This window comes from Salmo salar, chromosome 10, assembly GCF_965601325.2.
Source record: "Salmo salar chromosome 10, fSalSal1, whole genome shotgun sequence".
Classification (NCBI taxonomy): Eukaryota; Metazoa; Chordata; class Actinopteri; order Salmoniformes; family Salmonidae; genus Salmo; species Salmo salar.
In genome coordinates this window covers 73,384,362-73,410,465 of record NC_138300.1, presented here as the reverse complement: position 1 = coordinate 73,410,465, position 26,104 = coordinate 73,384,362, and the positions used below count along the sequence as shown (strand labels likewise).

At 41.4% G+C, this 26,104-nt stretch overlaps 1 protein-coding gene across 4 annotated transcripts in view; it reads right to left on the bottom strand.

The window, feature by feature from the left end:
• Positions 1-226: 226 nt before the first annotated feature.
• The window catches only part of dgkzb (diacylglycerol kinase, zeta b), a 113,767-nt gene continuing 87,889 nt past the window's right edge, over positions 227-26,104 (bottom strand). For 3 of the 4 annotated variants that reach the window (XM_014123989.3, XM_014123990.3, XM_014123988.3), the window contains exons 11-33: positions 24,669-24,751; positions 24,483-24,543; positions 24,186-24,299; positions 23,489-23,629; positions 19,838-19,916; positions 19,676-19,731; positions 19,386-19,448; positions 19,083-19,156; positions 16,854-16,965; positions 16,369-16,568; positions 15,703-15,803; positions 13,387-13,478; positions 10,088-10,157; positions 9,891-9,931; positions 7,671-7,870; positions 6,965-7,069; positions 5,689-5,757; positions 5,521-5,555; positions 5,271-5,314; positions 4,926-5,046; positions 4,594-4,630; positions 2,793-2,892; positions 227-2,155 (exon numbers count right to left, since the gene is read on the bottom strand). In XM_014123989.3, the coding sequence (XP_013979464.1) occupies positions 2,039-2,155; positions 2,793-2,892; positions 4,594-4,630; positions 4,926-5,046; positions 5,271-5,314; positions 5,521-5,555; positions 5,689-5,757; positions 6,965-7,069; positions 7,671-7,870; positions 9,891-9,931; positions 10,088-10,157; positions 13,387-13,478; positions 15,703-15,803; positions 16,369-16,568; positions 16,854-16,965; positions 19,083-19,156; positions 19,386-19,448; positions 19,676-19,731; positions 19,838-19,916; positions 23,489-23,629; positions 24,186-24,299; positions 24,483-24,543; positions 24,669-24,751 (2,115 nt within the window). In that variant the 3' untranslated portion in view covers positions 227-2,038. The remainder of the gene's footprint in view (positions 2,156-2,792; positions 2,893-4,593; positions 4,631-4,925; positions 5,047-5,270; positions 5,315-5,520; positions 5,556-5,688; positions 5,758-6,964; positions 7,070-7,670; positions 7,871-9,890; positions 9,932-10,087; positions 10,158-13,386; positions 13,479-15,702; positions 15,804-16,368; positions 16,569-16,853; positions 16,966-19,082; positions 19,157-19,385; positions 19,449-19,675; positions 19,732-19,837; positions 19,917-23,488; positions 23,630-24,185; positions 24,300-24,482; positions 24,544-24,668; positions 24,752-26,104) is intronic. The other variant, XM_082957146.1, reaches the window with a different exon arrangement.

Below are 26,104 nucleotides of genomic sequence, written 5' to 3'. Positions count from 1 at the left end.
ATCTAAGATGAGGTCCCCCCCTGTCCATGTAATACTATTCTTTATGATCAAAAAGGGAAAACTCCTATTCTGAAACGCCAGGATGCTCTTCATTCTTTTAACCACAGAAAAGAAAAGACAACTGAGCACAGATCCCCATGCTTTACATAACTTAAACATATCAAGTAACCCTAAATGTACTGTATGTATTAAAGTGAAGTAGTGACAGGGTCATAAACTGCGATAATCAATGTTTAAAGTTTTATTTTTCTCCAAACAAACAGTAACAAACAGGCTTGATGAGCAAATATACAGTACAACTAAGATTTTTTGGAATACATTTCATACAGGTCTGTCCATTACTCTGATCGCTGTTCATAAGTACAAAAATGATCTTTTGAAATCTCTGTAGTTACAATGGACAGTTCAGCAGTAGTCATTCTGACATTCTTAATTGCTTGATGCCAATTCTCTAACCCTGAATTGCACAGCAACTCAAAACAAAGCATTGATAACACACACACACACATATACGTTTCATAACCCCTTAAAAGCAAACAAATAATAGGCAGTTCTAGCAAAGATGTCTAAGTATTGATAAAAGCAATCTATATTTCACAATAATCAAGCCATGTTTCTGATAATACTTGTAAAAGTTGTAAAGAGAAAAATAAACTGATGTTGTAAGATACTTGACTGAGCAGTCAGGTTGCACATACAATAGTGTTTAATTAAGTTTCATTGAGACAACGGAATGCGAGACAAATTACTGATTAAGGCTAATAAAGTGAACTGAACTTCCTCCTCACATTCCATAAGTGTTCATAAACTGGCTAATATATGAAATATACAAAGAGTTGACTAAAGTAGTAATGATGTGGCATTAAAGAATGGATACAGAAGTTTATTTGTGATTTGTGATCATTTTGGGGAATCTGTTAACTGTTTTGTGTTGAATTCTTACTGCACTTGTGTAGCATGTAGTAATCAACTTGTAAATAAGAACCTATACACAGAAAAACTATACATTGCAAAGTTGCACACATTTGGAAAAATACATCAAATTTACATTGAATGTAACAAACATGGACACAGTGCATAAAAATGTCTAAAAGCTGTGGTATATAAATATCTAAGAACTGTTAAATGTAATGCACCAAGAGGAATTTCAAGCCACATAGAGAAATACAAAGCATTGTTTTTGTAATAAGAGTGGCAGTGCAAAACCAGCTTTTAATAATGAGTTACTAGGATGCCTGCTTTTATAATATTTGATCATAAGCAAAAACGCAAACAGTTCTCTCTATAAATAGTACAGCATTTCTTAAATATATCAGTTTATCAGTGATAGACATAAGTTATAAGTTACATATCCAATAGCAGAGCAAACGTACTGCCATTCGAGTAAACAAGCACATCCAGAGGTCACGAGAGTTCAAAAGGAAAGTATGAGCCTTCATACAATATGGCAAAGCATCTATCATATCTCAAGCCCACACTTACATAAACAGTATCCCTGGTTAAAAGCAACCTCCATCCATTTCAATGACACACTCAAACGTTACACATTCCTATAGATACCTTGCCATTGCATATGGAGAAAGATACAAGGTTCATAAAGCCACATTCAGATACAGTTACTCCAGCCCTGAAAATACCCCAAAAAGCTGTTGTTTTTTCATTTGCCCTTTCATTTACAATCGCTTGCTGTGTAGTAGCGGACTTGGACTCATTCGCAATAGAAGAAAAGCGGTTTTCATTCATGCACTCTTTACACATAGCACTCAACACTCTAGTCAAACTGAAGCATCACTAGCAAGCGGATGAAAGGAAGACCTGCCTCCACTGGCTCACCTCTAGACTTCGACCCATACTGGGAGTGTAGCCCATAGAAATAGTAATTCTATTTCTATGGTGTAATTAGCCTGGTAGGATAGAGAGGGAAGACACCTCCCACCTCCCCCCCTTGAACCCAGTACAGAACTTCCTACTGTTAGGTATGGCAAACGGAGAGGGAGAAAGAGAGATCGTGGTGTGGTTACGGTAAATAGTGGGATCATCAAACAGCAGTCTCCTGGTCCTCTCGCTGGATCATCTGGTAGTGCTGGCGGTTTTCCAAGTACTCCGCCAGCTCCTGGTCATTGGCCTTCTCCGCACGCCGCTTCGGCGTCTCACCCTGAAAAAGGGAGATGGGTATAAGGGGGTGGAAAGAGAGGGAGGATGAGAGAGAGGAAGAGGGAAGGGTGAAGAGAGAGAAAAGGGGTGGTGAGGGGGGTTGAGAGAAAGGGGGATGAGAGAGGGGAGGGGTATAGAGATGTGTGTGTGTGTGTGTGTGTGTGTGTGTGAGAGAAACTGTGCATGTTGGTTGATTCTGATGACAATGACAAAAAAAAACACACTGAAACATACACTCTTGTTTTTGTATTGACAAGTAAACAGAAAAATATTCTCATAATGATGACAGGCTTTTTCTTGTCACGGGTCAGTTCACCAAGGTGACCGTGTAGTGTACTAAAACCATAGTGGATGTATATGACCAGCCAGGAATCCTGCAGGGGTACAATTCTCACTGACAGAGAAGAACATGAAATCCCCATTAAAAAGAATACACAGCAATTTCCCCCTAAAATAGGCCTTTTCTTGACTAGAACTTGTACTTTTTATAACCATCGGCCTTGTTATGATAACCATCAGCCTGATTCATTGAGCCCTTTACCTGAAGGTCAAGTAAAAAAGGCCCCTATCATCAGCCTTTACTGAACTAGAGCTAGCAATTATGATAACCATCATCCTGATTCATTAAGGTCATTTACCTGAAGGTCAGTCTTCATGAGGGAGGCCCCGGCCTCCACCAGGTAGTGGCAGATGGTCCTCTGGCGTGTGAACGCAGCTTTATGGAGAGCCGTCTGCCCTCTGTGTCACGCATAGACACACACATGACATTTATCAATCAGGTTGTGTTGTAGCTGGGAGCTCTAGGTTTGACCCAGTTGACAGATTTTTTCCCAGGAACTGACTAATTCATATAGATGACGTGATTTTAATTTGAATTATTTGAGGGCAGAGCTTAGCTTTAATAGTAATCAGTAGAGAGTTGACCTCTGTGTCAAAATACACTGCTCAAAAAAATAAAGGGAACACTTAAACAACACATCCTAGATCTGAATGAATGAAATAATCTTATTAAATACTTTTTTCTTTACATAGTTGAATGTGCTGACAACAAAATCACACAAAAATAATCAATGGAAATCCAATTTATCAACCCATGGAGGTCTGGATTTGGAGTCACACTCAAAATTAAAGTGGAAAACCACACTACAGGCTGATCCAACTTTGATGTAATGTCCTTAAAACAAGTCAAAATGAGGCTCAGTAGTGTGTGTGGCCTCCACGTGCCTGTATGACCTCCCTACAATGCCTGGGCATGCTCCTGATGAGGTGGCGGATGGTCTCCTGAGGGATCTCATCCCAGACCTGGACTAAAGCATCCGCCAACTCCTGGACAGTCTGTGGTGCAACGTGGCGTTGGTGGATGGAGCGAGACATGATGTCCCAGATGTGCTCAATTGGATTCAGGTCTGGGGAACGGGCGGGCCAGTCCATAGCATCAATGCCTTCCTCTTGCAGGAACTGCTGACACACTCCAGCCACATGAGGTCTAGCATTGTCTTGCATTAGGAGGAACCCAGGGCCAACCGCACCAGCATATGGTCTCACAAGGGGTCTGAGGATCTCATCTCGGTACCTAATGGCAGTCAGGCTACCTCTGGCGAGCACATGGAGGGCTGTGCGGCCCCCCAAAGAAATGCCACCCCACACCATGACTGACCCACCGCCAAACCGGTCATGCTGGAGGATGTTGCAGGCAGCAGAACGTTCTCCACGGCGTCTCCAGACTCTGTCACGTCTGTCACATGGGCTCAGTGTGAACCTGCTTTCATCTGTGAAGAGCACAGGGTGCCAGTGGCGAATTTGCCAATCTTGGTGTTCTCTGGCAAATGCCAAACTTCCTGCACGGTGTTGGGCTGTAAGCACAACCCCTACCTGTGGACGTCGGGCCCTCATACCACCCTCATGGAGTCTGTTTCTGACCGTTTGAGCAGACACATTTACATTTGTGGCCTGCTGGAGGTCATTTTGCATGGCTCTGGCAGTGCTTCTCCTGCTCCTCCTTGCACAAAGGCGGAGGTAGCGGTCCTGCTGCTGGGTTGTTGCCCTCCTACGGGCTCCTTCACGTCTCCTGATGTACTGGCCTGTCTCCTGGTAGCGCCTCTCATGCTACCACTAGAGTGAAAGCACCGCCAGCATTCAAAAGTGACCAAAACATCAGCCAGGCAGCATAGGAACTGAGAAGTGGTCTGTGGTCCCCACCTGCAGAACCACTCCTTTATTGGGGGTGTCTTGCTAATTGCCTATAATTTCCACCTGTTGTCTATTCCATTTGCACAACAGCATGTGAAATTTATTGTCAATCAGTGTTGCTTCCTAAGTGGACAGTTTGATTTCACAGAAGTGTGATTGACTTGGAGTTACATTGTGTTGTTTAAGTGTTCCCTTTATTTTTTTGAGCAGTATATTTAACGCAAAAGGAAGTTTGACAACATGACTCACGTCTCTTTTTCTGTGACATCCAGGAGAGTGGTAGGTGCTGTGTGTTAAAACATAGACAGGATTCAGATATTGCCTCCAGTATCTATATGAACACAAGTTTCCTATCTATTTCACATACAGTACATCCATCATCCATGTTGGATATGTTCAAACGTTTATTTATGTTTGATCCACAACAGTGATGGAAAATGTTAATATGTTCATCGGGTTTATATGTGATACGGCAGAGTGCTTCCATTATCGAGAACTTAAGAATTGAACAGTGTCATATCAGTACTTAATACCTAAAGTGATGGGAGTCAACTGCAGTGTTTGGCAGGTCAGTCTCTTACCGTTGTCTATGATGTACTTAACAATCTTCTTGCAGCCCACCTCCACTGCGTAATGGAGTAAGGTGCAGCCCAAAGTATCCTGCGTGAAAATATCTGCCCCCTGTTTGTGGAGCTCTGTGAGCTGTGAACAAAAATATTAATTTACAGTGCTTCAACTTGACAGTGCTTCAACTATACCTTGCTTCAACTTGCTTTACCTTTACAGCGCTTGAAATTGTACACCCACATTTGTCTACTATCTTACATTTTTTAAAGTGAGGAGTAAAGAGTAAATGTAAAAACACTGTTAGAGGAGGATGCATGGTAGGAATGAATGCTGTGTAACTAAACATGTTATGGACTTACCCTTTCGAGATCTTCTGTCTTCACACACTCAATTAACTCAGTTACTGTAAAAACAGAGTAAGGCATCTATACTCTTCACAATTTACTTATGAGGCTTTTCATTATATTTTTGAAAAGTGAACCTTACGTGAGTCTGAATCGTTTCTGTGTGTAAATACAATATGGTTCAAATCCATACATACTGGTATGCAAGTACGGTTGTACCTATCCGTTCAGATTATTGAGAACAAATCATCAGGGGATGTTTTACCTTTTTCAGCATCACACGACAGAGCACTTCCAGAACTGTGAGAAGGGCAAAAGACAGATTTTACAACAAAGCTAAATGACATTGCACTGAGATGATGATCATAACAAGTAAAAGCATGGCAAGTAAGCCTGACAGTAAGCGTGACACATACAGAAACAGACAGCATACCTAAGCATGGGTCTGAAATCAGCAATAGTTGTATGGGGCCGATGAACATTCACAATTTTAGGCCCTCTCCTTCAAAGACAGGATAAAGCATGGATGACATATACATATTAAGCGGTGTGTGACAAAGTCTCTTTGAATTGTTTTATTAATCACAACGATAATTGGGAAAGTCAGCCAAACCTGGGTTCAAATACTATTTAGAGTAGGCCTTGGTGTGTCAATTACTTTTAAAGACATATGGCAGTAAGTATTTTGATTGTCTTTATTTGAAAACACAAGTAGTTGAATATTGGAAATACTGTAAATTTGGAAGGTATTGGCATGTATTTGAAAAAACTGAAATGCAGAGTATTTATACAAATATTTAAATACTACCATGCATTTGAATCTGGTCTGTTTGGCATTTGAAATAAGGTATTCGGAAAGTAAGCTATTTATAGAAAAGCATATGAAAGTACTTTCAAATACTTCCAAAAGAAGTAGTTGAGTTGGGCCACATCATTTGAAAATACTCAAATACACAGAATTAAGTATTTAAATAACAAATAATCAAATCAATCAAATCAAATAATCAAATACACGTGTACTGTATATGATCACAGGTTTAGAGTGAGCTAAAATGAATCTCAGGGGACAATGCTGAATCAAGTTCCTTGGTAGCTTTTGATTACTTGAATGGAACATGTGTCCAAATCATTTCTCTTATGACTCAATCCATACTGAACCTGAGAGAGATGACATGGCTTTGTGACACTAGGCTTTGTCACATCATTTTATTACGCCAACCGACATTGCAGGCGGAATTGTCGTGATAGCTGACGTAAGACAATGTTGTTGCCATACTGCTATGCTGATGGCTGACCATCAAGATGAAAACACAAATCCACTATAATTAAAACAAACCCTCATGTACGCTGTTAAGTAGTTATAGTTATATTAACTACCCAATTGTCAACATTTTGAGATCTGATGTTCTACCAAAATTGTTTCAAGGTAGTTTGGTTATCGCTCCTGGCCATTGCTCATGACCAGAACGCTATGATGCCACAACGCTAAAATGTAGACACTAATTGAACAGTCATCCAAAAAACACCCCAGTTCAGCAAAGGTCTGATAATTGGTCTGATAAATAACCTTGGTGCAACCATAGGCCAACAATAAATGGACTGATGAATTATGGTAAAATGATGGTAAAATTATTATTATGGTAAAACCATACTACAACTGAAAATGCCCACAAAGATGTATAGGATTCAGGCTAAAGTCAGGGTCTGACCTGCACTGGCCGGTCTTGGAGGAGGCATGGGAGTCGCTGCTGTGAGCCAGGGCCTCTGTCACCGAGCTGTCACTGGACACCCTCTTCCTCTGGGACTCCCTGATACTGCAGGAGGGGAGGGAGAAGAGGTACAGGTTAGTGACTGGGAGAAGGACCACTCAGTACAGTAATAACATAACTTTCATGTTTTACATTCTTGCCAATATCTACCAATAGAATTGTCACTATTGTGCTCAAAAGTTTGTGAATGTGTGTGTGTTTGTGTGTATGTATAATTGGTCGTCAGTCTGTCTGTGACCCAACCATTTAGTTGTGTCATCTTCCCTGAGGGAGCCAACATTATATACAGGACCAGATATGGATAATGAGCTATTGTTCATCACCAGACACCACACCACCCTCACAGTATTGACTTAACAGGGAACGGGAGATTTGGTGGTGTGCAACAGGGAGTGACAGTCAGACAGCAATGAAAGAGGAAGGGAGGTTTGTGTGTGTGTGTGCGCGCGCGTGTGTGTGTGCCTATCTTTCTAATAAATATGGTGCAAAGAAACCAAGCTAGAGTGCATCCAATTAAAAATATTACCTTGTTCAGTCTCTAAACCATAAAGGGACGCTTTCCAGGACACAGATTAAATTTAGTTCTAGACTAAAATGCACTGTTAATGGAGATTAGGCTTAATCTTAATAGTGTTTTTATTCTCACCTGGGTCCTGGGGAGGAGGTGGGAGAGGAGGAGGAGGATGGGAAGGTAAACTGGCGAGATTCAGGCGTTTTGCACTCCCCGTACGAGTCTACCAGGTCGGGCATGCCCGGTGAGGTGCCCACCGTCTCCTTGATGACCAGCTCCGGGTCCAGGATGTAGAGGTCATCCTGGGAGATCTCCGTCACGTAGTTGAGGTGCTCCTTGAGGTTATAATAGGTTATTATAACAGTTTATAGCTTGTTTATAAAAGAGTCATGACAGTGTGTCATAACAACCTGCCTCATTAAAACCCTGGACAATGGGTGATATAGATGGTGGCCTTGCATACTTATAAGCTTTAGCATCATGTTCAGGAGTTTATCCTAGTCAAGGCATGCGGTCAGAAAAAAGCTATATGGCATATTCACAAGTCAGTGTTTCCCCTTGGATTGTTTATTTATTTATTATTAGTATAAACAGGAAAATAAAACTAAAAATTCAAGAAGCTATCATCGTTAAGTAACATAATATATGCAAAGCATTGAATATTTACATTCATGCAATTTGAAATGAATTTAGTAACTTTCCCCCAGAAGCATTTAACTGCAGGGCACTCTCACATCCAATGGAGGATTGTGCCTAACTGATTTAGGGGACACAGTGAAGAGTTGGGAATTTCATTGTAAAACGTTTCTTTGTTAAGTACAGTCTGTGAACAAACTTAAAATGTGTAAATTGATTGTTCGGATTAAGTGATGCCAAAGTCATATTTTTTGTATTTCTCTTCCAGTTAAAGGGTAGTTCAGATTCAGTTAGCTCTGTAGACCATACTTTTTGAATGGCTAGCTCAGAATATGAGCTTTACAAAAGTTGTTAATATATTATAGAGATCAGTCCCATTGGGAGCCCAGATCATTTATTTATAAATCCCATCATTGGATGGTTCGGTAGATGGGTTTCCCAAGGGACTCCATAGGCCAGCATAGCTGACCTAAGTTGTAGATACACACAAAATATTTTTTTATATATGTGTCTTTCAAATCTTGGATTGTTCTCAAACAACTGTCCATGATATCGACAAGGGTATGGATTCCACATATGGATTATTGGGGCGATGAAAAAGGCCACAAGGCGTTACTGTGAAATATTGGAGTATGGGCATGTTATTTTGATTACCAGTTACATTATTTTTACATTTTCCTCCAAATAGAAATTGTATGAGCAATAATAGGACCAAAGCGTAGTTTACATTGATTAAGGGACATATTAGTGAAGACCACCTATTCCAGGGCAATAGGAGACACCATATTTATCTCTATACTCAGCCAGGGGGGCGGAAGAATCAGGTCTAAACCAATTTAGGATGGGATGAAAAGCCTGTGGCTGGAAACACAATTTAAAGTTTGCTACGGCTTTCCCTCTTTGTAAGTTTGTTCATTTTATCCAAGATCGTTTACCTTGCCATATACATTTCGAAACCGCACTATGAATTTTATCCCAATAGAGCCATGGGAACCACTGAACTACAGAAATTCAGCAGTGGCAATATATTAATATTTTAACAGTAGATATTCTGCCAGTTAAAGCAACTGGGATATTAGTACATCTACTGAGGTCGGATTGAATTGAGCGTTCTATCAAAGTTTCTGTCAAAGGAAGGAAACATTTCTACAATTGGGATTCCATAAGTAGCGATGAGTCCTTTTCAGGTTGTTGAGAGGCAGTATGGCAGATTTGGTTAGATTTATTTTATAACTTGAGATGGAGCTGAATTTATCTATGATCTTCAAAGCATTTGGGAGGGATTGAAATACATTTTCTAGATAAAGTAAGATATTGTCGGTGTATAATGAGATTACATGATCCATAGAATTGAGATATATTGGTGTAATTTCTTTCGATTGTCGAATTGCCTGGGCCAGGGGCCCCCTGGATTTTTTTTCAGCAGCGGTGGCAAAGCTTACAAAGTATATGGGAACAGCATGCTAGACTCCATAAACGTCTAGTCATTGATTGCACTAATGCTAGTTAGCAAATGCGCTAATGCTACTTAGCAACTTCATGCGAGACAAAAAAGGGTATGCATGAGTTCATCTGACTATGGGTAAGTAGAAAAAAAAGCCTAATTGCCTAAATCATGCACAAAAATTTACATAATATTTTTTGGAGTGGTGGCAACGATTTAGCATTGGTGGGCCCCAGATGCTAAATGAATATAAGGGAAACACTGCAAGTACATACCTGAGCACGGTCTATCCTATAGAATCGATCAGCAGTTGTGCCTGAAAAGAAAACAAACACCTTTCATAATCTATATGTTCCTGCCCATATACTGGCATTGCATTCCTGGACAGAAATCTAATGCTGCATTTCAATTGTTTCCAAAATGAGGAAGATAGTTCTCTTATAAAATACTCTGTTTGGGTAGCAATACTTACAGTCAAGAAAGCACCATTTGGGGGAAAGCTTTTGTGACGACAGCCTCGCTGATTTCACAGCATCACTTTCCTGTAAGAGAATAATATAACAACATAATTATGTTATCTCATTTCCTACAGCATGTAACATCTTTATAAACCAGGTACTTCAGTTCTTCCAGATGAGCATTTGAGGCTTGCCACACATCATTTTGTTCCTGAAGTACATCTGAGCTCCACTAGGGGGCACAGCAGACAACATGAAGTCTATCATATGGTCAAATATTTAATGACACTCACTCTCATTATCCTCTCTTTCTCTCACTCCCAGCCCAGTTCTTTTTCTCTCGCTTTTACTTATTTTGGCACTCATTCATTCTTTCGCCCACAAACATTTCCACACTCCAATATTGGCACCCTTGGTAAAAATGAGCAAAATGGACTGTATAAAAAAATGTCTTTGCTGTTTAGCCTCTTGGTCTTTCAATCAAAATATTCACAAAAAATCTAACCTTTAAATTGAAGCAAAATTATGTTTTTTTTTCAATGTGAAGTAAATTAAATAAATATTTTTCTACAAACATGTGTGGCACAATTATTGGCACCCCTAGAAATTCTTATGTGTAAAATCTAATTGAAGTATATTCCCATTCATATTTTACATTTTTAAGTTCACCTGAGTGATTAGGAATACTTAAGTGGTATGCCATGACTTGCTGTTTCACTGGGGAATAAAGGCCAAGTTCCCACAGTCATCCATCACTATGGGAAAGACCCAAGAATACAGTAATGATGTGTGACAAAATGTTTTTGAGCTGCACAAATCAGGAAATGGCTGTGAGAAACTAGCTCAAAAGGTTGAAAATGCCCATTTCCACTATCAGGTCTATATTGACCCCACGCACAGTGAGGAGGATGGTTAGAGTGGCCAACATATTTCCAAGGATCACGGCTGGAGAACTGCAGAAGTTAGTTGGGTCTTGGGGTCAGACAGTCTCCAAAACTATGATCAGATGCCACCTCCGTAACCACAAGTTGTTTGGGATGGTTGCCATAAAAAAGCCTTTGTTTTCATCAAACAACAAACTCAAGCGCCTACAGTTTGCCAAACGTTACTGGAACTTTCAATGGGACCGGATTCTATGGTCAGATGAAACCAAAATAGAGCTTTTTGGAAACAAACACCAGAGGTGGGTTTGGCATAGACAGAAAGATATCCATGCAGAAAAGCACATCATCCCCACTCTGAAGTATGGTAGTGTATGGATCTTTGATATTGTGGGCCTGTTTTTCTTCCACAGGCCCTGGACAACTTGTTAGGATACATAAACTCAACAAAAAAGAAACATCCTCTCACTGTCAACTGCGTTTATTTTCAGCAAACTTATGTGTAAATATTTGTATTAACATAAAACTCAACAACTGAGACATAAACTGAACAAGTTCCACAGACATGTGACTAACAGAAATTGAATAATGTGTCCCTGAACAAAGGGGGGACCAAAACCAAATGTAACAATCACCATCTGGTGTGGCCTCCAGCTGCATTAAGTACTGCAGTGCATCTCCTCCTCATGGACTGCACCAGATTTGCCAGTTCTTGTTGTGAGATGTTACCCCACTCTTCCAACAAGGCACCTACAAGATCCCGGACATTTCTGGGGGGAATGGCCTTAGCCCTCACCCTCCAATCCAACAGGTCCTAGACGTGCTCAATGGAATTGAGATTCGGGCTCTTCGCTGGCCATGGCAGAACACTGACATTCCTGTCTTGCAGGAAATCACACACTGAACGAGCAGTATGGCTGGTGGCATTGTCATGCTGAAGGGTCATGTCAGGATGAGCCTGCAGGAAGGGTACCACATGAGGGAGGAGGATGTCTTCCCTGTAACGCACAGCATTGAGATTGCCTGCAATGACAGCAAGCTCAGTCCGATGATGCTGTGACACACTGCCCCAGACCATGACGGACCCTCCACCTCGATACCGCTCCAGAGTACAGGCCTCAGTGTAACGCTCATTCCTTTCGACGATAAACGCGAATCCGACCATCCCCCCTGGTGAGGCAAAACCGCAACTCATCAGTGAAGAGCACTTTTTGCCAGTCCTGTCTGGTCCAGCAACGGTGGGTTTGTGCCCATAGGTGACATTGTTGCCGGTGATGTCTGGTGAGGATCTGCCTTACAACAGGCCTACAAGCCCTCAGTCCAGCCTATTGCGGACAGTCTGAGCACTGATGGAGGGATTGTGCATTCCTGGTGTAACTTGGACAGTTGTTGATGCCATCCTGTACCTGTCCCGCAGGTGTGATGTTCGGATGTACCGATCCTGTGCAGGTGTTGTTACACATGGTCTGCCACTGCGAGGACAATCAGCTGTCCGTCCTGTCTCCCTGTAGCGCTGTCTTAGCTGTCTCACAGTACGGACATTGCAATTTATTGCCCTGGCCACATCTGCAGTCCTCATGCCTCCATGCAGCATGCCTAAGGCACGTTCACGCAGATGAGCAGGGTCCCTGGGCATCTTTCTTTTGATGTTTTTCAGAGTCAGTAGAAAGGCCTCTTTAGTGTCCTAAGTTTTCATAACTGTGACCTTAATTGCGTACCGTCTGTAAGCTGTTAGTGTCTTAATGACCGTTCCACAGGTGCATGTTCATTAATTGTTTATGGTTCATTAAACAAGAATGGGAAACAGTGTTTAAACCCTTTACAATGAAGATCTGTAAAGTTATTCGGATTTTTACGAATTATCTTTGAAAAACAGGGTCCTGAAAAAGGGACGTTTCATTTTTGCTGAGTTTTATTATCATGGGCTTAAACTGGGCCTTGGTTGGATCTTCTAGCAGGACAACGAACCAAAGCACACCTCAAAATCAACACAAAATGGTTCACTGACCACAGAATCAAGGTTTTACCATGGCCATCCCAGTCCCCTGGCCTAAACCCCATAGAACACCTGTGGGATGAGCTGAAGAGGAGAGTCCACAAGTGTGGACCTTGAAATCTGAAGGATCTGGAGAGATTCTGTATGGTGGAATGGTCTCAGATCCCTTGCCATGTGTTCTCCAACCTCATTACGCATTATAGGAGAAGACTCAGAGCTGTTATCTTGGCAAAGGGAGGTTGCACACAGTATTGAATGAAGGAGTGCCAATAATTGTGGCACACATATATACTTGAGAAAAATATTAGTTTAATTATTTTTTGGCACCAAAAAGTTAGGTTGCGTCACCATACTGGCAGAACAATTGCCGCAATGTGTGTGCAACAAGGTTTTAAAAACACTTTAGTTCCCACAACTGTACATGTCTCCTACATACCTCTTCCAGACTGTCCTGTAGACTCTCAATGTGTGAACGGCAGTTCTCCAGATCGCTGTCTCCTGGGACCGTGATGATGCCCAGTGGAATAGCTGAGACAGGGAAAAGACATTCTGTTACAGTAGTTTCCAAATAAAATCAAATTTTATTGATCACATAGACATGTTTAGCAGATGTTATTGCTGGTGTAGCGAAATACTTCTGTTTCTAGCTCCAACAGTGCAGTAATATCTAACAAGTAATATCGAACAATTTCACAAAAATCTAAAGTAAAGGAATGGAATTAAGTATATATAAATATTTGGACGAGCAATGTCGAGAGCGGCATAGACTAAAACACAGTAGAATAGAATATAATACAGTATATACAGTTGGAGTCGGAAGTTTACATACACCTTAGCCAAATACATTTAAACTCAGCGTTTCACAATTCCTGACATTTAATCCTAGTAAAAAAATTCCCTGTCTTAGGTCAGTTAGGATCACCACTTTATTTTAAGAATGTGAAATGTCAGAATAATAGTAGGGAGAATGATTTATTTCAGCTTTTATTTATTTCATCACACCCCCGTGGGTCAGAAGTTTACATACACTCAATTAGTATTTGGTAGCATTGCCTTTAAATTGTTTAACTTGGGTCAAACGTTTCGGGTAGCCTTCCACAAGCTTCCCACAATAAGTTGGGTGAATTTTGGCCCATTCCTCCTGACAGAGCTGGTGTAACTAGGTCAGGTTTGTAGGCCTCCTTGCTTGCACACGCTTTTTCAGTTCTGCCCACACATTTTCTATAGGATTGAGGTCAGGGCTTGGTGATGGCCACTCCAATACCTTGACTTTGTTGTCCTTAAGCCATTTTGCCACAACTTTGGAAGTATTCTTGGGATCATTGTCCATTTGGAAGACCCATTTACGACCAAGATTTAACATCCTGACTGATGTCTTGAGATGTTGCTTCAATATAGCCACAAAAATGTCCTTCTCATGATGACATCTATTTTGTGAAGTGCACGAGTCCCTAATGCAGCAAAGCACCCCCACAACATGATGCTGCCACCCCCGTGCTTCACGGTTGGGATGGTGTTCTTAAGCTTGCAAGCCTCCCCCTTTTTCCACCAAACATAACGATGGTCATTATGGCCAAACAGTTCAATTTTTGTTTCATCAGACCAGAGGACATTTCTCTAAAAAGTACAATCTTTGTCACCATGTGCAGTTGCAAACCACTGTCTGGCTTGTTTATGGCAGTTTTGGAGCAGTGGCTTCTTCCTTGCTGAGCGGCCTTTCAGGTTATGTCGATATAGGACTCGTTTTACTGTGGATATAGATACTTTTGTACCGGTTTCCTCCAGCATCTTCACAAGGTCCTTTGCTGTTGTTCTGGGATTGATTTGCACTTTTCGCACCAAAGTACGTTCATCTCTAGGAGACAGAACACGGTCTCCTTCCTCAGCGGTATGACGGCTGCGTGGTCCCATGGTGTTTACACTTGCGTACTATTGTTTGTACAGATGAACGTGGTACCTTCAGGCGTTTGGAAATTGCTCCTAAGGATGAACCAGACTTCTGGAGGTCTACAATTTTTTTATGAGGTCTTGGCTCATTTCTTTCGATTTTCCTATGATGTCAAGCAGAGGAACTGAGTTTGAAGGTAGGCCTTGAAATACATCCACAGGTACACCTCCAATTGACTCACATAATGTCAACTAGCCTATCAGAAGCTTCTAAAGCCATGACATACTTTTCTGAAATTTTCCAAGCTGTTTAAAGGCACAGTCAACTTAGTGTATGTAAACTTCTGACCCACTGGAATTGTGATACAGTGAATTATAAGTGAAATAATCTGTCTGTAAACAATTATTGGAAAAATGACTTGTGTCATGCACAAAGTAGATGTCCTAATTGACTTGCCAAAATTATAGTTTGTTAACAAGAAATTTGTGGAGTGGTTGAGAAACGAGTTTTAATGACTCCAACCTAAATGTATGTAAACTTCCGACTTCAACTGTACATATGAGTAATGCAAAATATGTAAACATTATTTAAGTGACTAGTGTTCCATTATTAAAGTGGCCAGTGATTTCAAGTTTATGTATATAGGGCCGCATCCTCTAAGGTGCTAGTGATGTCTATTTAACAGTCTGATGGCCTTGAGATAGAAGCTGTTTTTCAGTCTCTTGGTCCCAGCTTTGATGCCCTTTGCTAATGTGTTGGAGCAAAAGCCTGCATGTTTCGATCTGCTATATCCCTGCCATAGTGGTCTCCTTAGTAAGGGAATGACAGAGGTGCAGTGTGTAGAATATGTATGTTTATACTCACAGGCCTCTTTGAGCTTGTCCTTGTCGTAGTGCAGGGCCTCATAGGCGTGCATGCTGATCCTGCTCACTCTGATCTGCAGCTTCTCAGGAACCGGCTGCTGACTGAGAGGACACAGACAGAAACATTATGCTTGTACATATTGTATAGGTCAGTGTTTCTTAATGCTGGTCCTGGGGACACAAAGGAGTGCACATTTTAGTTTTTGCCCTACAAATAAACACCTGATTCCACTAATCAACTCATCAAACCTTTGATTAGTGGAATCAGGTGTTAATGCTAGGGCAAAAACTAAAATGTGCACCCTTATGGGTCACTAAGACCAGGATTAAGAAACATTGGTATAGATTATTGTTGGCTGGGAGAGAGCTACTAGACATCCATATGGAATCATATGGATAGCATTAACTCTAGCCTCGACTACAGTCATTCTAGGTTTCTGATCTAGAACACAATGTTGAGGTCCGGTATCACATTTACATTTAAGTCATTTAGCAGACGCTCTTATCCAGAGCGACTTACAAAATGGTGCATTCACCTTATGATATCCAGTGGAACAACCACTTTACAATAGTGCATCTAAATATTTTAAGGGGGGGGGGGGGGGGGTTAGAAGGATTACTTTATCCTATCCTAGGTATTCCTATCACAAGGTTTATGGTTACTAACTCATTGAGCTGGGGCATGGAGATCCTCCTCTTGGTCTTCTGCACCATGTTGGCTTGGTTCCTCAGGTTGATGTAGATGACGGAAGGGGCCAGCTTACAGGGCTCGCCATCTACCTGCATGGGGATGGACTTGTAGGTGGTCAGGGTCACTTCCTTACACTGGTTCAACCTCTCGCCGTGACCGCCCACCTGCAGAGTGGCCTGGAGGGACAGAGAGTAAGAGAGAGCGAGAAAAGTGAACTGAATTGAATCCATTTTATTGATCCCCCATATGGAAATTGAGAGATACTGATGAAAGATAAACAAGGATATTGTAATGAAAACAACATTCCCTCCCGAGTAGCGTGGGGGTCTAAGGCACTGCATCTCAGTGGTTGAGGCGTCACTACAGACACAAAGCCTACAATGTGCATGTTAGGCTGTACAAATGGTAATTAATATATTCCATGAGATGTCAGAGGACATCAGGTATGGTTGAGAGCTCACCAGAGAGGTCATGGTGAATCCGATGACCTCGATGCAGCCGTCGTCATGTCTTTGCGGCTCAAAATCAAGGTGCTCACTGGGGTGACCCCACGGCTTGGTGCCGGCACAGTAACTACAGCACACAATCAAAATACAACACTTGATAACAGGTATAATGCATAATTCTTTATAACTTGTTGCAAACATGTCTGAGCCTTTATTATGTATTTTAATAAGACTTCTAATATGGTATGTCTCTATATTAAAGAAACGTTCTACCGACTCAAAATGGCTGGTATTTTGTCAGGCCATAGAAATGCACTTGAGAGGTCATCTTCTAGCTTTGCAATTACCTCTTCTGTGACAGCATGGGCAGAGCTATTGATAGCCATATTCAATTTACAGTAGTCCATTTATTACTTATTATTCTGCCTCTATGAGTGTATAGGCATAGATGTGTAAATAAACTGATTAAAGGTGTATACCACCACCTACTGTACTGGAGTGTGTATAGTCTGAACAGGTAAAAGCTAAGGTTGGTTATTGCCACCTGCAGCGGTTATAGAATGTTTGCTCAGGAGCGTAATTCATTGGTTGACCCCTCCCGCTGACCTGGATGGAATTATGGGGATCCTTCTTTAACCCATAGCAAGTCCCATGCAAAACAGACTACGAGTCACGCTCATAATGAGATGAATATATCACATTATAAGGGTGTCATACAGCACATGCTCATGTTATGTCTTACACTGCTGCATCATAATGCCATCTGGTCCATTTGTATCGTTCTGTGTGTCCATTGAATTGACTCAATGCCTATTAATGGGAGTGTATACAGTGCCTTTGGAAAGTATTCAGACCCCTTGACTTTTTCCACATTTTGTTACATTACAGCCTTATTCTAAAATGGATTCAATTGTTTTTTTCCCCCCTCATCAATCTACACACAATACCCCATATACACAAAGCAAAGACAGGTTTTTAGACATTTTTGAAAATGTATTTTAAAAAAACCCAGAAATTTCACATTTACATAAGTGTTCAGACCCTTTACTCAGCACTTTGAAGCACCTTTGGCAGCGATTACAGCCTCATGTCTTCTTGGGTATAACGCTACAAGCTTGACACACCTGTATTTGGGGAGTTTCTCCCATTCTTCTCTGCAGATCCTCTCAAGCTCTGTCAGGTTGGAGGATCTCTCTGTACTTTGCTCCATTCATCTTTCCCTCGATCCTGACCAGTCTCCCAGTCCCTGCTGCTGAAAAACATCCCCACTGCATGATGCTGCCACCACCATCCTTCACCGTAGGGATGGTACCAGGTTTCCTCCAGACGTGACGCTTGGCATTCAGGCCAAAGAGTTCAATCTCGGTTTTATCAGACCAGAGGATCTTGTTTCTCATGGCCTGAGAGTCCTTGAGGTGCCTTTTGGCAAACACCAAGCGGGCTGTCATGTGCCTTTTACTGAGGAGTGGCTTCCGTCTGGCCACTCTACCGTAAATGCCTGATTGTTGGAGTGCTACAGAGAGGCTTGTCCTTCTCAAAGTTTCTCCCATCTCCACTGAGGAACTCGGGAGCTCTGTCAGAGTGACCACTGGGTTCTTGGTCACCTCCCTGACCAAGGCCCTTCTCCCCCAATTGCTCAGTTTGATCGGGCGGACAGCTCTAGGAAGGGTCTTGGTGGTTCCAAACTTCTCCCATTTAAGAATGATGGAAGCCATTGTGTTCTTGGGGACCTTCCACGCCGCAAAAATGTTTTGGTACCCTGTGCCTCGACACAATCCTGTCTCGGAGTTCTAAGGACAATTCCTTCGACCTCATGGCTTGGTTTTTGCTCTGACATGCACTGTCATCTGTGGGATCTTATATAGACAGGTGTGTGCCTTTCCAAATCATATCCAATCAACTGACTTTACCACAGGTGGACTCCAATCAAGTTGTAGAAACGTCTCAAAGATGATCAATGGAAACAGGATGCACCTGAGCTCAATTTCGAGTCTCATAGCAAAGGATCTGAATACTTATGTGAATAAGGTATTTTATTTATTTTTTATACATTTGCAAAAATGTCCCAAAAACTTTTTTCGCTTCGTCATTATGGGGTATTGTGTGTAGACTGATGATGACATTTTTTTTATTTAATCAATTTGAAAATAAGGCTGTAATGTCACAAAATGTGGAAAAAGTCAAGGGGTCTGAAGACTTTCCGAATGCAGGTGCATCCAGTTTCAAAATATTCTAAACGCTTACCTGGGAATGTTGAGGAACACAAGACACTGCAACTTCAGGTCCTGGACTTTAGAGGTGAGGTCTGTGCCGTCACACTGACAAAGAGGGGTTTCAGAGAAACAGAGTACAGACCATAGAGTTACACATATATCTCTAGAATGGACATTGGTATCCTAGAAACATGCCTAAAAATCTACCATCTTCGCCAGGAAAATGTTAATTCTAGAAACTGATCAAATATGGTATATAGACACTCAGTCTTGGGACAATCTTTCTCATTGTGCTCTGGGTCTTAGTCCCATTCAGGTCTAGAAGTCCACTTACCACAACTTTAATGTGTTTGGCAAGGTCTTTGGAGCTGCCACTCAGAAAGTCAGAGAAGGCCGTCTGCAATAAAGAATCAGGTTTGAATTCAGTAGGAAAACAGTTTGAAACAAAGTGAAATGGGGATGTACTATCTGAACTTGTCCAATAAGAACGCTGGCTTTCCGTTTAAAACCGTTTTGAAACATTTTGCCCTAATGAACATGACCTAGATATAGCAGATCAGACACAGAGCAAACAACTCCATAGTGGGAGAGGAGCAAAGTTATATATTTTGTCAAAGCACTCACCCCTGCATAGAACATCTTATTCCGCAAACGGCTGTTGAATTTCTCTGGGTTGGCCTCTAAGGAGAGAGAGACTGCTTTAGACTGTTGCTGCAGTAACATAGTGACTATTTTCAGCTAGCAAAAGTAATTTCAGCTAGCGAAAGATGCACATTTTGGACAAACCTCTGGACTCGTGGAACCCCAGTGTGACGTGAGCGTCGAAGCCGAGGCTGAAGTAGTTGTTGAAGACATCAATTGGGAGCTAACAAACAAAGCAGAGACACATGATGTCAACAGAAATACAGTGCCCTCCGTAATTATTGGGACAGTGACAAATATTTAGTTTGTTTGGCTCTGTACTCTAATACTTTTGGTCCCCTAAAATGGGGGGACTGTGTACAAAAAGTGCTCGAATTTCTAAACGGTTCACCCGATATGGATGAAAATATAAAATTAAAGCGGACAGTCTGCACTTTAACCTCATAGTCATTGTATCATTTCAAATCCAAAGTGCTGGAGTACAGAGCCAAAACAACAACAAAATTGTCACAGTTAAAATAATTACAGAGCTGATGTACATACAGTAGATCAGCATACTGGTAGCACTGTTTATCCAAGAAAATGTTTCATTCATGTTACACAAATCCCATAATCAAATCAAACTTTATTTAAAGTGCATTTTAAATTACAACACACTTCAAATGAAAACAATAATAAAATGAGTTTTATCTGCCCCCTTTTAACCTGTTGGGGCTAGGGGGCAGCATTTGCACGTCTGGATAAAAAAAATGTACCCGATTTAATCTGGTTACTAATCCTACCCAGTAACTAGAATATGCATATACTTATTATATATGGATAGAAAACACTCTAAAGTTTCTAAAACTGTTTGAATGGTGTCTGTGAGTATAACAGAACTCATTTGGCAGGCAAAACCCTGAGACATTTTCTGACAGGAAGTGGATACCTGATGTGTTGTATTGACTTTAAACCTATCCCATTGAAAAACACAGGGGCTTAGGAATATTTTGGCACTTCCTATTGCTTCCACTAGATGTCACCAGCCTTTACAAAGTGTTTTGAGTCTTCTGGAGGGAGATCTGACCGAACAAGAGCCATGGAACGATGATGTCCCATTAGACACCTGGCGCGCGAGTTCATGTTGGGTACCCTCGTTCCAATACGTTATAAAAGAGTATGCATTCGTCCACCTTGAATATTATTCATGTTCTGGTTAAAAAAGGCCCTAATGATTTATGCTATACAACGTTTGACATGTTTGAACGAACGGAAATATATTTTTTCCCCTCGTTCATGACGAGAAGTCCGGCTGGCTTACATCATGTGCTAACAAGACGGAGATTTTTGGACATAAATGATGAGCTTTTTTGAACAAAACTACATTCGTTATGGACCTGTGATACCTGGAAGTGACATCTGATGAAGAGAATCAAAGGTAATGGATTATTTACATAGTATTTTCGATTTTAGATCTCCCCAACATGACGTCTAGTCTGTATCGCAACGCGTATTTTTCTGGGCGCAGTGCTCAGATTATTGCAAAGTGTGATTTCCCAGTAAGGTTATTTTTAAATCTGGCAAGTTGATTGCGTTCAAGAGATGTAAATCTATAATTCTTTAAATGACAATATAATATTTTACCAATGTTTTCTAATTTTAATTATTTAATTTGTGACGCTGACTTGACTGCCGGTTATTGGAGGGAAACGATTTCCTCAACATCAATGCCATAGTAAAACGCTGTTTTTGGATATAAATATGAACTTGATAGAACTAAAAATGCATGCATTGTCTAACATAATGTCCTAGGAGTGTCATCTGATGGAGATTGTAAAAGGTTAGTGCATCATTTTAGCTGGTTTTATGGTTTTGGTGACCCTGTCTTTGACTTGACAAAACATTACACACAACTCTTGTAAATGTACTGTCCTAACATACTCTAAATTTATGCTTTCGCCGTAAAACCTTTTTGAAATCGTAAAACGTGGTTAGATTAAGGAGATGTTTATCTTTCAAATGGTGTAAAATAGTTGTATTTTTGAAAAATTTGAATTTTGACATTTATTTGGATTCAAATTTGCCGCTCTTGAAATGCACCTGCTGTTGATGGAGTGCACCACGGGTGGCACGCTAGCGTCCCACCTAGCCCCAAGAGGTTTTAAGGCACTGCATGGCCTTGCCCCCTTTTATCTGACGGACATGCTCGTTCAATACAACCCAGTGAGGGCGCTCCGCTCCCAAGAAGCCGGTCTGCTTATGGTTCCTAGATGCAGAACCAAGGCGGGGGACGGAGTGTTCTCTAATAAAGCACCTCAGTTGTGGAACAGCTTGCCCTGTCGGGTAAGAGGGGCAGACACCATAGAGGTTTTTAAATCACTTTTAAAAACCCACCTTTTAGCCAAGCGTTTAATACCTGTAAGTTTTTACGATGTGTACACAACTGAGGTGCTTTACTAGACAACACTCCATCCCCCGCCTTGGTTCTGCATCTAGGAACCATAAGCAGACCGGCTTCTTGGGAGCGGAGCGCCCTCACTGGGTTGTATTGAACGAGCATGTCCGTCAGATAAAAGGGGGCAAGGCCATGCAGTGCCTTAAAAGTTAAGAGTGAGATCTTAAAATCAGACCGATAGTTTACAGGCAGCCAGTGTAGTGCAGATAAAACTGGAGTAATGTGCTCATGCCTTCTAGTGTTAGTTAAAATCTGAGCTGCAGTGTTCTGTACAAGGTGTAGGCTTCTAATATTACAGCTTGAGCAGCTGGAGGAGGAGGAAATAAATAATTAGACACTTCATCCATGCATTTGTTTCATCTAGTCTAGCCTAAGATTGAAGTATGCTGTTTTGGATACGCTTTTTATGTGGTTGTAAAAAGTAAGGCCGGGGTCAAAGGTAACACCAAGGTTTTTAAGAACCATGTTTGGTGTAATGAGGCAACCATCAATGTTGAGAGTGAGGTCTGACACTTTGTTTGTAAATGTATTGTGGCCAAGTAGCATAATTTATGTCTTATCAGAGTATAAAGCAACAAGTTGTCATCCAGTGTTTAACATCTGTGATGCAAGTCTCATGCATCGTCTGGTTTAAAATATAAATACAATTGGGTATCATCAGTGTTGCAACGAAAGTGTATGTTGTGCTTGCAGATGACATTACCAAGGGGTAGCATGTACAAGTAAAATAAAAGGGGTCCAAGCACAGAACCTTGGGGAACGCCACATTCAACCTTGGAACATTCAGATTAATTATCACCCAGCTTAACGAATTGATACCACTCAGAGAGGTACGATTTGAACCAGTTGAGAAAATGTCCTCGTAGACCAACCAAGTATTCTAGCCTCTTAGTGAGAATAGCATCCAACGTATCGAAGGCAGCACTTAAATCTAAAAGAACAAGAATAGAGACATGACCATGATAAGAGGAAAACATTAGGTCATTTACTACCTTGACAAGCGCAGTCTCAGTGCTGTGAAATGGTCTAAAACCGTATTGGTAGGTTTCAAAGATACTGTGCGAATTTTAAAATGACGTCAGCCGTTGGGCTACGGCCTTTTCTAGTATCTTCAAAAAAAGGGGAGGTTTGAGATTGGCTTAATTACAACCAATTTAAGAGATTGATCATAGCATAGCATATACCTTCAAAAACATATTAAGCAATTACAAACGACATCATTCAATCACATTTTATTTTAAAATGTTATGCTTGTGATGTCCTTATCTCTATGCAGAGACATAAAACAATGCAAATACTAATAGTAAAATTAGCCCATAAGCTTTTGACGGCTGGTGTGAGACACTCTAAACTGAGTTAACCTTGTCTGTCTGGTGCTCGTCCTTCTCCTCGTGAACGGCCTCTTGGTTGGGCTCCACCAGGAGGTTCCAGCGATCCAACTGCACCACGTTCCCATCCTCCACATGAGACAGGATCTTAGACACTGGCTCATCAGTGTAGCCCTGCGGGAAAAGACGAGAGGAATTTCATAAAAACAAAAGACAAAAACATACATCCTCAATATCTAACTGAAATAATTTAAACAATATTGAAACAATACAACTTGTATTGTGTTAATCTAATTGCTGATTGTGTCTTTTCTTGCTACTGTGTCTCATTCCGCCTCTCTGATGACACAAGATAGCCTACTTAGCCTACCCAAGATAGCCTAACAGCGATTCAATAGCCCATGGTATTTTTAAGCAATAAGGCCCAAGGGGGTGTGGTATATGACCAATATACCACGGCTAATGGCTGTTCTTAACCACGACGCAACGCAGAGTGCCTGAATACAGCCCTTAGCCGTGGTATATTGGCCATATTCCACAATCCCCAGAGGTGCCTTAGTGCTATTATAAACTGGTTACCAACATAATTAGAACAGTAAACAAGTCATTTTGCATCATACCCATGGTATATACCACGCAACATCCAGAAGCCAAACTACACAGTTTATAATCTAGGATAAATCCCTAGTTCATGGTGTGGTTCCACACAGCCAGCCAGCCAGCCACTCACCCCTCCCCAGTTGAGAGTCCTGGCCAGGTCGTTCCCCGTCCCCAAGGGCAGGACAGCCACGGCAGGCGCAGGGTTCAACTGGAGCTGGTCCAAGACAGACAGGATCCAACCCACCTGGCGAACCAGGTAATTAGAACAAGAATTCACTCTCTGAATGGCACATGCCACGGTCAGAGGCAGACAGTGAACTATTCCTCTACTTATAGTCGTTATATGCATTACGTTTCAGGAATAAAAATTGTTTGATTATATTAATTAGAATATTACTAATGTGAAGCGCTGCTGTCTAGTACTCACTGTTCCATCCCCTCCACACGCCAAAATCCGCAGGTTGGGCACTTTGGAATACATTTCTAACCTTGAGGGATAAAAACACAACCGGGCACACTAATTAAAAACACAACAACTGCTTACGTTGTTATATCATTCTAAACACGACCAAAATGTTAACGTTTGTGAACGCAGTTGTTGCGTGTTTCTTACCCCTCCTTGGGCCCTCCCTGGGTGAGGTCAAACACCTGTCGGGGGTTGAGGTACCACATGAACGACTGGATGATCTTGGCTCCCTGCAAAACAATAGACATGAGTGTAGCAGAGGTGATTTGGAATTACGGCTGTGGCGGTCATTGAATTTTGTCAGCCGGTAATTGTCCTTAAAAATGACTGCCAGTCTCACGGTAATTGACCTTTAATTAACATAAACATGTTTAGCATCTCTGGGCTTCCACGCATACAAGCTGCCTTTGGAACATCTGCATTTTAAAAAGTCAAATAAATCCATTTAATACAGCCTATACCATCACAATAAAATAGATTATTTTACTTAGTTTTGATAGGCCTATAAATCTGGGAATGTCATAGAAAACAAAACATATGGGCTGCATGTCCTCATCATTCAAATTATTCAAAATCAATCATGAAGTGTTCAGAAAGTGATTGGAGGGACAATAGAGCGCTCTGTACCAGGCTATTAGCGAAGGCCGTTAACAAATTTGGTAGACTATCCATCAGCGCCATTCATATGCAAAGTTTTGGATGGGATTATCGTGACCGACGTTCACAGGGATTTCACTACGTTTTGAATCGTGACTGTAATACGGCCAATGCGACAGCTGTATTTGGAATTCGCGTGATGAGGTAGCCCTGTCTGAGAGTAGTAACACATATGTCGCTCTCTAACATAAAATACTTTCCTGTAAAGGTTAAGCTGTTGGGGGATCCCACAATGCATAGACATCATCAGTAATTCATTTCTACACTAAGGGATGTAGACAGTGTAACTAACTTCAGCGTAAATCTCTCATTGACATCAATGTACAGTGCCTTCGGAAAGTATTCAGACCCCTTGACTTTTTCCACATTTTGCTACGTTACAGCCTTATTCTAAATTTGATTAAATAGGTATTTTTTATCATCAATCTACACACAATACCCCAAAACAACAAAGCAAAAACAGTTAACATTTTTGCTAATTTATCAAAATAAAACACTGAAATAGCACATTTACATAAGTATTCAGACACTTTACTCAGTACTTTGTTGAAGCACCTTTGGCAGTGATTACAGCCTTGAATATTCTTGGGTATGGCTCTACAAGCTTGGCACATCTGTATTTGGGGAGTTTCTCCCATTCTTCTCTGCAGATCCTCTCAAGCTCTGTCAGGTTGGATGGGGAGAGTCGCTACACAGCTTTTTTCAGATCTCTCCAGAGATGTTAGACCGGGTTCAAGTCCGGGCACTGGCTGGGCCACTCAAGGACAGTCAGAGACTTGTCCCGAAGCCACTCCTGAGTTGTCACGGTTGTCGTTGTCCTGATGGAAGGTGAACCTTCACCCCAGTCTGAGGTCCAGAGAGCTCTGCAGCAGGTTTTCATCAATGATCTCTCTGTACTTTTCTCTGTTCATCTTTCCCTCGATCCT